The sequence below is a fragment of the Lytechinus variegatus genome, chromosome 19 (assembly GCF_018143015.1).
Source record: "Lytechinus variegatus isolate NC3 chromosome 19, Lvar_3.0, whole genome shotgun sequence".
NCBI classification, from domain to species: domain Eukaryota; kingdom Metazoa; phylum Echinodermata; class Echinoidea; order Temnopleuroida; family Toxopneustidae; genus Lytechinus; species Lytechinus variegatus.
The window spans coordinates 18,311,293-18,326,524 of record NC_054758.1 but is presented as its reverse complement, the minus strand read 5'-3'; the positions used below and the strand labels follow the sequence as shown (position 1 = coordinate 18,326,524).

Genomic DNA, 15,232 nt, shown 5'->3' with positions numbered 1-15,232 from the left:
ACGAACCTAATTTCGTTTTCGGACTAACGAACCTTCAGAGCAACGAACCCTCTTTCGTTTTCGGATTAATGAACCATCGGAACATCAAACCTTATTTCGTTTTCGGATTATCGAACCTTCGGAATAACGCCACAAATGATCGGATTAACGATCCCTTTTACGTTTTCGGATTAACGAACATCGAGGTATAGGCAATTTACGTGTTTCGGAATTACGAATCTTCGGAATTACGAAGTGTAACCGTCTTAAAATACATCCTTCAGTAAGGATGTTGTTAACAAAACAAGTTTTTCGAAAAAAAAAGATTATATCTCGAGTAACTTTTAGTTGTTTATTGTTCCAGATGATCTGGAACTTATTATTATCCTCTCTGTTTCTCACATTAAGAGAATCCCAACATTGTAAAATAGTTTAATAGAACTGAGGAATATCCAAGCACAACATATTCTGACCATAGTTACAGTTGAATATAAATTATCCCCCGCCCTTTTTGAAGGTCAAGTCCACCTCAGAAAAATGTTGATTTGAATCAACAGAGAAAAATCAGACAAGCACAATGCTGAAGATATCATCAAAATCGGATGTAAAATAAAAAAAAGTTATGACATTTCAAAGTTTCGCTTATTTTTAACAAAATAGTTATATGAACGAGCCAGTTACATCCAAATGAGAGAGTTGATGATGTCACTCACTCACTATTTCTTTTTTTTTATTGTTTGAATTATACAATATTTCAAATTTTACGAATTTGACGATTAGGACCTCCTTGCCTGAAGCACAAAATCTTAAAATAATGGAATTCCACGTGTTTAAGGAGGAATGAAACTTTATTTCACATGACAATGACGAGAAAATCAAAATATTTCATATTTCAAACAATAAAAAAAACAAAAGAAATAGTGAGTGAATGACATCATCGACTCTCTCAGTTGGATGTAGCTGGCTCGTTCATATAACTGTATTTGTGAAATGAAGCGAAATTTTGAAATGTCATAACTTTCGTATTTTACATCCGATTTTGATAAAATTTTCAGTGTTATGCTTGTTGAATTTTTCTCTTTTTATTCAAATCAATTTTTTGTTGGGGTGGACTTGTCCTTTAAGATAATATCGGAGAATTTGATACCCTCCTCGTTCATCCGCTTGTTTAATTCTCTATAACGGTATTACCTCTACCTGCAACTATTGGCGTACCGTGGTCATGGCATGGGGGTGGGCACCAGCAAAAATTTGAGCTTTTTTGCAGGAGTTTCTGCATATACTATCAAGTCAAAATAAATTTACAATACACAAACATAATCGTAGTATCACATGAAAGTACATTGTAATGTGACAAATTTATAGTAGTGTCATAACAAAATTTAGACATAAATACAATTTAATGATAGAACAAAGTAGTGAAAAATAAATGCAGTGGCAAACTATATAAGCAAAATAAATGCTTGAGTAATGCAGCCAAAGGGGGAAAGGGGCTACATGGAAACCAATTATTCTATAGGTCTAGGTCTGGAAGAAAGTCTTATGTCACAATTCATCAGAAAAGGAGAAAGAAGAAAAATTAAGTGTGCGTGTGAGTGCAAGTGGGTGAACGTGCAGGTGTGATATTAAGAATACTTCGATAAAAGATATATTTTCAATAAAGCTTTAAAAGAAAAGATAGATGCAGTGAGTTTAATGTCATTGGGCAAATCATTCCAGTCTGGGCCGTAATGTCCGATCGTTTTATATGCTAATATTGTTATCGAGTTTGTGAGATGAATGCTGGATAAGTGGCGTGTAGGATATGAATGAATGTTGCTGTTGCAAACAAACATTAATGTTAAAAACATTCAAAGGCGCAGGCTCATCCAATAAGTTAATCACTACACATATGCCGAAATAAGTGAGTTTTGAGAGACGAATTAAAGAGTTCTATGCTGTCAATATCACGAAGTGAAGAAGGGAAGCGCTTTGATCATATTTTTGGTGAAGCGCTATATAAGTACCTGTTATGTATGTATGTATGCAGTGGCGTAACCACGGGGGCATGGGGGCACGTGCCCCCCCCCAATCGGCTGGCCAAAAAAAAAACGGGGAAAAGGAGAAAAAGAGGGAAAAGGGAAGATAAACGTTGTGGGGAAAGAAGAAATTATTGTTCATTATAATGTTATATTATGTTATGTAATATGTTATGTTATATGTTATGTTACATAAGAAACATTTTTCATAACTTTATAAAACATTATTTGCTTCATTGTGTCTTCATTGTTCATGTTGTTCCTGATGCTCGCATAGACTGTTTATCTATATATATAATCCTGTTGTACTAAAACCTCCCGTTTTCAAATCAATATACAACAAATATATTTCCTCGCAATTCGAGTTATTGTTTTATGTAGTGACATATTCTTCTTTTTCATGACACCTTGTGATTGCCCTAATTTAAGGTCTTAATATAAAACATTTCCTGTCCGTGCTAACGTTCGCGTAAGTAGATTGGTGAGATCTCTGCTCTTCATGAACTTAAATCTTAAAACGTCAATTTTTCTGATCTGAATATATATAAAATGTTCAGCTCGCGCTTCGCGCTCGCATCACTTGGTTAGTGAAATACGTAGGGTCTTAGTGAATTTCTACAAACAAGCCTTAGAATGCCCCTCTCAGGTCTGAATTTCCTACATGATTTTTCAGCTCGCGCTTCGCGCTTGCAGTATTTGATTAATGAGATGCGTATGATAATCATGATTACAATTACTTCAAAAAGTTCATGTGTTTAGATGTAATTCTACCAGAATCAGCAAAGGATGGCACTAGCATGACTAGATGACTATGGTGATATATTTATACTCCTAATGAATTCTGAAATATAGTCCTTAAAATTTCCCTGTTTAGGGTCAATATATACAAAAATTTTAGCTCGCGCTTCGCGCTCTCATTGTTTGTTTAGCGAGACAGTTACGTATCACGATTAAAACAAAATTGCTTATAATGTCCCTTTTTAGCTCTGAATATAAAAAATTTTCAGCTCGCGCTTCGCGCTCGCATTATTTAATCAGTGAGATACATATCCGTTTTATGGCACTGCATGACCATAAAATATCTCTATCAGGTCAGTATACCTGTCAACTGAGCGCGCTTCGCGCGCTCCCTAAGTGACTCAAAATTTTTGCTGGTGCCCCCCCCCCCCCGATGCCGTCACCCACGGTACGCCACTGTATGTATGTATATAAGGGAAGGAGTTCCAAAGGCGTGGAGCAATAGAATAAAGGCGCGATCTCCAACTCCCCTTAGGTGTGCAGAGTAAAAATGTGACCCCGTTAGGTCTCCGAATCCCCTTATAGGTGTGTGATGTGAATTGAAACACCTTCGATACTTCAAGTGAAATGTGATTTTTTCATTTTTAGGATAATATTTTCCCTCTTTTCATTGGTTTTAGTTTTGATGAAATCAAAATGATGGCCGATTTTTTGTTGGCCAAGCAACCTCATCGTCCGACGATAGGCATCATCTGCGGGTCTGATTTGGATGGACTGGCCACGGGACTGGCCGATAAGCTGGAGAAAAAATGCGCCATGGCATTCAAAGATATTCCAGGCTTCCCCCTTAAGACAGGTAAGGAGTGTTGGTGGAAGGGAGAATCATGAAGAGAGAGAAAAAATCAATAGATTTAAAGGGATGGTCCGGGCTGAAAATATATCTGAGTAAATAGAGTAAAATTCACAGAGCAAAATGCTTTAAATATTATCAAAATCGGATAACAAATAACGAAGTTATTGAATTTTAAAGTTTATCAATAGTTTGTGAAAACAGTAGTTATATGCACATCGTAATGGATATTCATTACGTGGGTTGATGATGTCACATACCCACTTTCCTTTTCTTATGTTATTACATGAAATCATAAATGTTTCATTATTTCATATACACGTGTAAATGACGTGTCTCCATTATGATGAAATAAGTTGAGGCAATAAATAACTAATGTACTGAATCAGTTGTCAATCCAATTCTTTTTAATTTTTTTTTAATAAACCTAATTTCATATAATAAAATACAAAAGAACAAGTGGGGATATGACATCATCAGCCCACCGAATGAATATTCATACAGACATGCCTAGAACCGTTTCATCGGAATAATGCAAATCTTTAAAATTCAATAACTTTGTTAGTTATCCGATTTGGATCAAATTTTCAGCATTTTGTTTTGTGAATTTTACTCTATTTATTGAGATATAAATATCTCTAGCCATCCATTTAATTGCGTCAGTATAAATAAAATCCTGCCTGTTCGCAATATAAAATTATTTTGTTCTGCGAGGTTCAAACATCGACATCACACTCTTCGTATAATCATGGACCTAATTCACATCAGCACTTGATTGATGTAAGGGCTCAACACTTGACCATGTCAGACCAGTAGATTCCCATTTTGTTCCCAATTTTACTGGTCCAAAAATAAAGAAAACGTAAAAACATAAAAAAGACTTGAGTTTCTTTTTCTATCTTTTATTGTTGATTGTTACCCCCCCCCCCCTCCATATTAGAACAGTACACACACAACATGGGCATAATTCATAAGAGCATTTTCTCAGTATGAGAGAGATATTTTTAAACAATTAACAAAGCCATTTTCGTCTCACCTGCGAAGCAGAGTGAGACTGTAGGCGCCACTTTTCCGAAGGCGACGGCGCGTCGGGATTACGAAGTGTAACCATTTGCAACAAGCCTACAAGAAGGGTTATAGAAATCATGCATTCCAGCAGGCTGTAACCACGGGGAGCTAAGTGTGAGTCAAAGTCATGCTCAAAGGTCAAGTCCACCCCAGAAAAATGTTGATTTGAATCGATAGAGAAAATCAGACAAGAATAATGCTGACAATTTCACATCCAATTCGGTTTTGAATTAGAAAGTTATGACATTTCAAAGTTTCGCATATTTTTCACCAAACAGTTATTATGCACAACTCAGTGACATGCAAATGAGAGGGTCGATGATGTCCCTCACTATTTTTTTCTTATTTTAATTATACAACATTTCAATTTTTACAGATGCGGCAATCAGGTTCAACTTGATTGAAAAATAGAATGTTAAAACGATGGTAATTCCATTAGTTCAGTGAGGAAGAAAACATTGTATTATATTAGAATGAGGAAGAACTTAGAATATTTCACACACTTTAATAAAATACAAAAGAAAGAGTGAGTGATATCATCAGTTCCCTCATTTGCATACCGACTAGGATGTGCATATAACTGTTTTGTGAAATTAATCAAAACTTTGAAACGTCATAACTTTTTTTACTATTTCACATCCGATTTTGATGAAATTCTAAGTGTTATGCTTGTTGGATTTTTCGCTTTTTACTCAAATCAACTTTTTTGTTTTATTGGATTTATCATTTCAACATCATGATACATTGATATGCGATCTCATTGGAGACTACACTGTAAAAACTGCGGCGTTAAAACTGACACCAATTGGTGTTAATAGAGGACCACACACTGAGGTGTTAAAATTTCACCCTAGAGATTAAACATAACACCAAAGAGTGTAAATGTAACAAAAGGTGTTGTAATAACACCTATAGGCGTAAAACTAACACCATCAATTTAACACCGGTGTAAAATAACTGGTGGGGTCCTCTATGTACACCAGTTAACACCACAGTTTTTGCTGTGTATATATTATATCTGGGGACCCGTTGCAGAAATAGTTTCGTTTAAAAGTAAGTCAAAAATGCGCGCTGTTGATTGGTTGAAAACGGAAATCAGGTTGCGAATGATTTTTGTAGTTGCAATTGATTGCAGCTCTTTCTCCAACGGGCCCCTGGCTATGGAACACAATCAGGGGCCCCTGAGCAGTTTCAACCCCGAAATGTCCACAATAACCCTCAAAAATTACCAACGGGTTTTCAATTCAGACAACAATGAACAAAATTACAAAAATATTTTACTTGATCCAGCCAATTTTTACGAAAGACCATTAGTGCTACGAAGAAAAAAAAACACTATTTCTACTAATCTGTATATACAGATTACGGTATTTCTGCTAATCTGTATATACAGATTACGGGATTTCTATAATCTGTATAAACAGATTATAATCTATATTTACAGATTAGCAGAAATGCCATCTGTATATACAGATTAGCAGAAATACCGTAATCTGTATATACAGATTAGAAGAAATATTGTAATAAGCAGAATACCGTAATCTGTATATACAGATTAGCAGAAATATCGTAATCTGTATATACAGATTAGCAGAAATACCGTAATCTGTATATACAGATTAGAAGAAATATTGTAATAAGCAGAATACCGTAATCTGTATATACAGATTAGCAGAAATATCGTAATCTGTATATACAGATTAGCAGAAATACCGTAATCTGTATATACAGATTAGCAGAATTATTTTTTTTTTCTTCGTGGCACTAATGGTCTTTCGTAAATTTTCAATCCTCCTGCATGAAAATTTCAGATTGAAATATAATAGGAAAATTTACGCATGGGGGGGGGCTTCTTTTGTTTGCAAGAAAACTGCGTCGAGGTATATTAAAAGGGGATTTCCATTTTCTTTGAGTTTTGTCTCAAACTAGCAATATCCTTAATTCGGAAGACTGGTCAGTTTGAATAAAATCAATTAATAGATAATTGATACACAGTTTCGATACTCAACACAAGGTTGCTTATTGACCTGCAAGCACAACAATCTTCGGCTTCTATACAGCGCGCTACACGGGCACCGGTCCGGCCCGGACCGGTAAATTATGCTGTCGGGCCCAGTAGCGTACGCAGGATTTTTGAAAGGGGAGGGGGTTGAACCCCAAAAGAACCCTGTGACCACTTTGCTGCGTACAAAATGGGTTCAAGATCAAGGTTATTTCATTTCTCAACTCAATGATACAACATAGGAAATAATTGTAATAATTAAAAAAAAATAAAGAGGGGTGAACCTCTGTAACCCCCCCCCCTTGTGTACGCTACTGGCTACTGGTCATACCAGTAGCTTTTCAGAAAATATAGCCAGATTTGCTGGTCCGACATGACTAGTAACAATGTATCAAGGGGATACAAATTTTATTTTAATTTTATTCTCTTTTGTACATTAAGACAAGTTGAATGCCTCTGGCGGTCGATCTCACCTGCATCACGCGATTAATATAGCAGCAGTTCTGACTTTGAAAACTACTCTGAAATAATTATTCACAAAACACACTATTCATATATAATACTACGTTCATTGACATTTGACCTTGATCATGTGACCTGAAATTCGCACAGGTTGTTCGGTGATACTTGATTACTCTCATGTCCAAGTTTTACGAACTAGACCAATAAACTTCCAAAGTTATGATAGAAATTCAACAAATACCCCCATAATGGCAAAAGTTCATTGACCTTTGACCTTGGTCATGTGACCTGAAATGCGCACAGGATGTTTAGTGATACTTGATTACTCTTTTGTCCAAGTTTTATAAACTAGACCAATAAACTTTCAAAGTTATGATGGTAATTCAACAAATACCCCTTTGGCCAATGTTCATTGATCCTAAATGACCTTTGACCTTGGTCATGTGACTGAAAACTCAGGCAGGATATTCAGCAATACTTAATTATCATTATGTCCAAGTTTCATGAACTAGGTCAACATATTTTCTAAGTTATGATGACATTTCAAAAACTTAACCTTAGGTTAAGATTTTGATGTTGATTCCCCAACATGGTCTAAGTTCATTGACCCTAAATGAGCTTTAGACTAACGAACCTTCGGAATTACGAACCTCATTTTATTTTCGGATTAACGAACCTTCGGAATTACGAACCTCTCTTTGTTTTCGGACTAACAAGCCTACGGAATTACGAACATCATTTCGTTTTCGGAATTACGAACCTTCAGAAATACGAACCTTCGGAATTACGAATGTATGCAGTTGCAAATTACAGTTGGAGTGAGCCTTTCCCATGAGGGTTGGTTCAAACTAGGCCAATAATTAAAATCAAGATTACGAAACTTATTTTTGAACAAATGAACTTAATTTTTCAGTTGCAGGAAGCGTTGGTCATCTTTACTTTGGAAATATGAATGGAAAGTGTGTGGTGGTGATGCAGGGAAGTTTCAATCTTTATGAGGGACACCCACCATTGAAGGTAGGTAATCATTTTGAATGTATTTTTCCCTGAGGGAGCCACTTCCATTGACGAGTAGATAACATGCGCGAACATGGGGTCTCGAAAAACACCCTAAACACGTATTTTCCATATTCCGAAAATGCACCCCTTAACAAGTATTGGCGTGTGAAACCCTACCCTCAAGGACCAACACTTAAGCCCCAGTCACATATAGACACGGATCAACACGGCAATGCCGGCATGATCCGGGGAGGTCCGGGATAGTTTTGCCCAGGGTGACTGTAAACACGGCATCAACACGGCAGCTTCACACGAATCTACACGGACCATGCCGGCAGAGCACGTCGTCAACACGGACCAACACGTCAGCTACACGGCACGGACCAACACGTCAGCAACCCGGACCAACTCGTCAGCTACAAGGACCAACACGTCAACAACACAGACCAACACGTCAGCTACACGGACCAACACGTCAGCTACACGGACCAACACGTCAGCTCAAGGACCAACACTGCAGCTATATTGACCAGCACGGCAAATGAAAATCTGCTCATAATAATGAGCTGATATTTATTTATTTTTTTCTCATCCTTGTCGCAACATTATATTATTTTGTTTTAAAAAATATCAAAACTCCAAACTTCCTTAACCAGTAAAAGCACTGTTTTTATACAACACAGTTTACTGTTTTAAAAGTAGTTGAGTAAGTACTTTAAATCTTAAACGACAAATTTAATTTTGAATATTTAATCATGAATAAATTAAGCATGTTTGAGTTAACTAATTAACAACTACTGAAAAGTTCATAAAGTAACTAGCGATGTACAGATTTGATGGGGAAAAAGAAACACGGACTGCCAAGGATACTCCAGGCAGCTACACGGACCTACACGGGAACTACACGGACCTACACGTCAGCTACACGGACCAACACGTCAGCTACACGGACCATCCCGGATTGCTTGTCTACCCGGCAGTCCATGGATGACGCCGATGTTTTTGACAGTCAAAAACTGCCGTGTTGGCCTCCCGGACGTTCAAGGACCAACACGGACCACCAAGGATGCCCAAGGCACAAACACGGATCTCTCCCCGGACCACCCAGGATCAGATCCGGGATGGTCCGGGGTCTATATGTGACTTGGGCTTTAACAAGTATTGGGAACACAACGATACTCTTGGCAAGTATTTCCGAATTGACCCCCCTAAACAAGTACAGCGATATTTTTATTGTTATTTCACAGACGTCGTCCGTCGGTTTTTACCTTTACTTACATCATGGACCTATTACGTAATAGGTCCATGCTTACATACAGCCCCACCTCCCATATCTAACGCAAATCGTACTCTTAACACGTATTGTTGACTTATTTGTGTCGACACCGCCGTACATCGTTGTAACTCTGAACGGAGAAGGATTCTCGATACTCACGCACCCTGAAAGTAAGGGAAGTCCGGATTCATGTTGATTCTCCATGGTATAATGGCAACATTCGCACGCAGGAGAAAAAAACGAAGAAGGCTGGAGAGGCAATGGCGGCAGTCTACACTTCATATCCACCATTGTCCACCGGCAACTCTTCTCTAGCTGTCCAACGCGACCTTGTTCATTCTCTTGTGAAGAGAGCAAAGTGTGTAATTTACTTCAATAACTCCATACATCTACTTGATTTGCTAGTTCAGCCCTCTGGACTGCCATACCCGAATAGAACTCCCAAGGATTTAAAAAGCGCGAGCGCGCCCTCTCCCGTTCAGGCTTACTACCCATGATCACCGCGCAACTAGCGTCCATCTTCCTCTTTTGCTTTCGGCAAGCCACCTGTCAAGACGTGCTCAGATAAGTCTCCTAAGAGCTCAAATCTTTTTGAGCTTTGGTATATTATTTTCGCTTATCTGTGGTGCATTCTCCCTTTTAATTTCAATCTTTCCATTTGTGTGTAAGATTGTGTTCAGAATTTACACTTGGCGTGACTTTTAGACGTGTTTTTGGTGACACTTAAATTGTTTTTCTAACGTTTGAGTTCTCGTCGCGCCGCATCGCTTGCGCGTTCGCGAGGCACCGGGCTTGGCCTGCCTACGTGGCAGCAAGCCTTCACCACCTGTCATGGTTATTGTTCTTCACGTTCAAAGCGTGGTGGCTTTTGGTGCCGTTTTTGAATTAAATTCTAGACAGCCTCTACACTTTGTTGTCGAGGGTGTTATTGTTATTTCTTTTTGCAGGTTGGGATCTTCAACTCTGTTCCTTCCTTGCTTTCTGGAATTGATTTATTAAGATTTTCGATTGATTATTGATTGATTAATTCTTCAATTCTCTTTCCTTTCTGTTCTGAATAAATTTCTTAATTGATATTTTATTCACAGGCGGATCTTAAAGCTCAATTCGTTTTTCCTTCTGTTCTGAATAAATTTCTTGATTGATATTTTATTCACAGGCGGATCTTAAAGCTCAATTCCTTTTCCTTCTGTTCTGAATAAATTTCTTGATTGATATTTTATTCACAGGCGCATCCTAAAGCTCAATTCCTTTTCCTTTCTGTTCTGAATAAAATTCTTGATTAGTATTTTATTCACAGACGCTTCGGGGATTGTTTAATTCGGCTTACGCAATTATACCTGATGATTGTTTGGTTATTCAATCCCCCCTAAAAAAAAAAAAAAAAAACAGGTGGGTCTCCTTCCTGTTAGAAATTTTTTTGACCTGTCCCGGAATTGTTTTCTTCGTTCAATTCCCTCTTCCCTCCTAGTCTTATATATTTTTTATTTCGACAGGCGGGCTCTACGATTCCCTTTGAGGATTTACTGTGTCGTTCTTCCTCTTGGAATCGTTACTAGAGACGTTCCTCCTTCCTCCTGTTCTGAATTTCTTTACCTTTCCACAGGAGGTTACTTTTTTTTTTTCCTCTTGGAAATTATCGTAAAATTTCTCTTATCTGGAATTATTTGTCTCTCAATCCCTTTTCTTCCTGCTCTGAAATGCTTGTTTTTGTGTTTCTTCGCAGGTGGAAAGTTCGTTCTCTTCTGAACTTGCATTCAATTTTGAATTTTTGTTTCGAATTTTTCCTTCGGGCACAAAAAAGAGAATATAGTAGGGGAACCTTGTAGGAGTTTCTTTTTTCAAAGTCTCCGACCTCCTTTTTATTTTCTTACAGGCAGATACCTAAACTATTCTTAGTTTCTTCTTCCTCCCTACCCCTCCCCTCTTGTTTTGTTCTGTTTGCTCAAACAAACTCCTTTTAGGAGGAGGGAAAGACCACTCCGGTCTCCACCTTTAATCTAAGCGAGATCTTTGTAAAAAAAAAAAAAGAAAAAGAAAAATTCTTGTTTTTCCTTTTTCAGGGTAGAGAGAGGTATCTTTGAATGGGACTAACACAGCCCCAGAGGACCTGGTGCCCTCCACGGGGACCGTCCCGATTGCAAGTTACAGAAGTCGGCCGCCTCCAGGCGAGCAGGAAGGACGCCGCGGTGAGCGCCCAGCGGCGGTGAGTATGAGGGTGCGTCGATCAGCATTCCGAATTTGCGGTCGGATGCTAAGAGAAGGAAGGCCGAGACTGTGGTGCCACGGTCTCGGACAAAGGAAAAAGTGGTAGCCAAGGCTTCCAAGCCTAAACTAGGTCCTGCCGCCGCAGCACCCATAGGGCTATGCGACCCACCGGCTACCGGGTCACCAGAAGTCCGGAGGGAGAGTGCGGTTCTCTCCCCCCGGCACAGGTCAGGATCTCTGCCGTATAAGTCGTCCTCCGTTGACAGCATCGGGAGAGATCGCCCAGCCCCTGACCGCGAGAGGCGTCACACAGACTGTAACCACAATCTGATCGTGACCACAATCTGACCCCGTCAGATTCGGGTGAAGTTTCGTTGTTGGCGGCCGCCCTGCCAGGGGCGGCAAATCGTAAGAGATCACCCGTGCCTCTTGTGCCTTCTTCTGCTCCGGCCACGCCGGCGGAGCCCGCAAAATAAGAAGAAGAAGAAGAGGTCGAAGGAGAGGTCGGCCAGCCCTGTTGCCATGGGCATTCCTCCTTCAGACCCTCTTATCGGTGGCCAGATGTTACAGTCATACATGTTATGCTGCTATATTCTGCTACCGCGAGAGGCGTCACACATCGGGCTGTGACCACAATCTGACCCCGTCAGATTCGGGTGAATTTACATTGTCGGCGGCCGCCCTGCCAGGGGCGGCAAATCGTAAGAAATCACCCGTGCCTCTCATGCCTTCTTCTGCCCGGCCACGCCGGCGGAGCCCGCAGAAAGAGAAGAAGAAGAAGTGGTCGAAGGAGAGGTTGGCCAGCCCTGCTGCCATGGGCGTTCCTCCTTCAGACCCTTGTGTCGGTGGTCAGATGTTACAGCTATTCATGCTGCTACATTATGCTACCGCGAGAGGCGTCACACATCAGACTGTGACCACAATCTGACCCCGTCAGATTCGGGTGAAGTTTCGTTGTTGACGGCCGCCCTGCCAGGGGCGGCAAATCGTAAGAAATCACCCGTGCCTCTTGTGCCTTCTTCTGCCCCGGCCACACCGGCGGAGGCCGCGAAGAAGAAGAGGTCGAAGGTGAGGTCGGCCAGCCCTGTTGCCATGGGCGTTCCTCCTTCAGACCCTTGTGTCGGTGGTCAGATGTTACAGCTATTCATGCTGCTACATTCTGCTTTCGAGTAGTGCGGGTTCACCCCACCCTCGACGTCTACTCACCCCGCTGATGCCCCTGAGCATCAAGGAGACAAGTGGGCAATAACCACCAGACACCCGGGAAATCCTCGAGCGATTCTGTTAAATCGCCAGCCAGTGCACCGACTAACCGGGTGCCCCAAGATCGCGTGTGCTTTCCAGCATTTTCGTCGATCTCAGAGCACGTGTCCCAGCCGACACGCGGGGCCACCCCGGCGCTTACTGGACAACCCCCGGTTCAGTCCATAGAGCGAGACTCCCTTTACGAGGACAACCCCTATCCCGCGGTCGACTTTTCAGTAAGCGCTCAGGCGCTGCTTGACAAGTATCTACCTCACATCTACCCTCCGAGTGGGGGTATTGATGAAGCAAGGGAGTCCATATTTTCTCGCCCCGCCTCTTCAGGCGCTCCGAGCTCAATCGGCCGAATTGGGGGTCTCAGAGAGTGACGGGGTCGCTCTAGACGAGGCGGCTCCTACGACGAGGAAGCCGCCAGCTCCGTGGGTGTAAACCCACCCCCGCTCTGCTGCTGCCCGGAAGCGCCAGGCTCCGACGCCGCCGTCTCGAAATTTTCAAGCCTCTCGAGGCTAGCGAGAAGGCAGAGGCAGGGGGGGGGGGCGATTATTATGCAGGTTCTCCCGAATTCGCCCTCTACGTCAAGCTCACATACGGCGACGACTCCTTCAGCGGTAACTCTCTCCATTCTTCCCCCTAAGCGGGCCCGTAGATTGGAGGTATGAATCTCTTACATACCGCATGCCGCACTTCTCTCGTGAGAATGTTTGGCTGCTTTGAGAGGACAACCTATCACGTCCGCGGACCGTCCGCCCAGGCGACGGGACCGTCGCTTTTCTGGCCTGAACCTCACTTTCTATTCGAAAGTAAGGGTGCCCTGTCTTACTTAGCTCCTACCCTTGCAACGCCAGAGTCAGGGCTAGTACAGACACCCGTTCTCCAGCGATCGCCGCTGAAGAGAGGGCGACTCTGATATGAGCACCATCACCGCTCAGCGGTATGTCTCACTATCTCATAGCTCTCCGAGCTTATGAGTATGTATATCGGATCTGAATGTCACGGCGATTAAAAGTTCTCCTGTGCTTAATAATCGCTATGCCTTCACCACCCGGTGCATTATGGTTATGTTAACCTATTTGTCTCGTATTCGGGCGGCTCGTACGAACCCTGCCCGAGCTGCCATCACGGGTCGTCCCCCCGGACACCGCCGGCAGCACCCGCACCGAATACGTGGAAGGAATCAGCTTTTCATATGCTAGATATCCCTCCTGTTGACATTCACAGCTGTTCCCCGAGTCTTTCCCGGTTGGGTAAACATCATCTCGGAGGAAAGTAACCGCCGTACATCTCATGAGATTGTTGGCTATGTACGCGCGTTCAAACTTGTTTAAAGCCCCAGGATTCTCTGTCGGCATTCTATGCCTACTTTCTGGGCACACCCACCGTACCGGGTCGGCGAGTTCACACCAAACTGTACACCGCCAGACCATCGGTCGAGCTCTAACTGTCTATCTTATAGACTGCCCTCTATGTGGGTCAATCTTGCGGGCGTCTCCGCCGCTCCCTCCTTGTGCGGAGTGGTCTACGGTGGATGTCTTTACCGTGCCCGTTAGTCGAATCGGCTTCTTTCTTAGAAATTTTTTCACGGCACACTCGAGTCGCCCCGCATGCTGCTTTCATCCTCCTTCCATGCAAGGCATGTGGCCAGGGTCACCGCACGACCGAGGATGATGTAACAGTGGATGGATGTATGCTTATGCCTTCCTAACCACGATCACTACGACCCGCCTTCTCTCGGGCCGACTGTGGATGAGCCTCTCCATGTAAGTGATTTACTTCACTGGAGTTCTTCTTTTAGAAATTTAGATTCTCATCCCCCGCTGCTTAGGGCGTCATTTTTGCCGCCCCCCGCAGCTTTTTGGACTGTTCCACGCTGCCGCAACCGGCGCCGGCGGTGCTCGCTCTTACGATCACCTGAGAAACAGGCCTTGTGACTGTTTTCATAAACAACTGGTTCTCACCGCAGACTGATGGAAATTTTGTGATTACTTCCTCAAGTCTCCTTCGCTTGTTTCTTCAAGCGAGGACTTCGACACTCTTAGCCAGTTTCCGTCCCTAACTTGATAGGACAGGGCCGTTGCTACCTCATTCGATTCCGTTGGGAATGTAACGGTCGAGGTATCATATCTGGCGATGTCTGTTCGTTTAGAGCATCTCTTGATGGTCGTTTACACGTAATATCGTGACAGATTTTTTTTCGCCAGCTCCCTCTGGCGTACACTTGCTGCTGCTAGGGATTCCCCCGCCCAGCGGACAGCCATCGCAGCCTAGCCTCACGGGCTCTCTCGGCGATGGCGGCTTGAGCCAAGCCACCTCTTCCACCGCGGGCACTGCACCCTCAGATGGGTGCTTCAATCAGTATGGGAGAAAGGGGA

The 15,232-nt window shown here is 42.2% G+C and overlaps 1 protein-coding gene across 1 annotated transcript in view; it reads left to right on the top strand.

Annotated features, from left to right (window-relative positions):
* LOC121405916 (purine nucleoside phosphorylase-like) overlaps positions 1-15,232 on the top strand; it is a 39,472-nt gene that overhangs the window by 9,046 nt on the left and 15,194 nt on the right. Inside the window, exons 2-3 of the mRNA XM_041596911.1 lie at positions 3,416-3,591; positions 8,031-8,134. Of these exons, the coding sequence (XP_041452845.1) occupies positions 3,416-3,591; positions 8,031-8,134 (280 nt within the window). The remainder of the gene's footprint in view (positions 1-3,415; positions 3,592-8,030; positions 8,135-15,232) is intronic.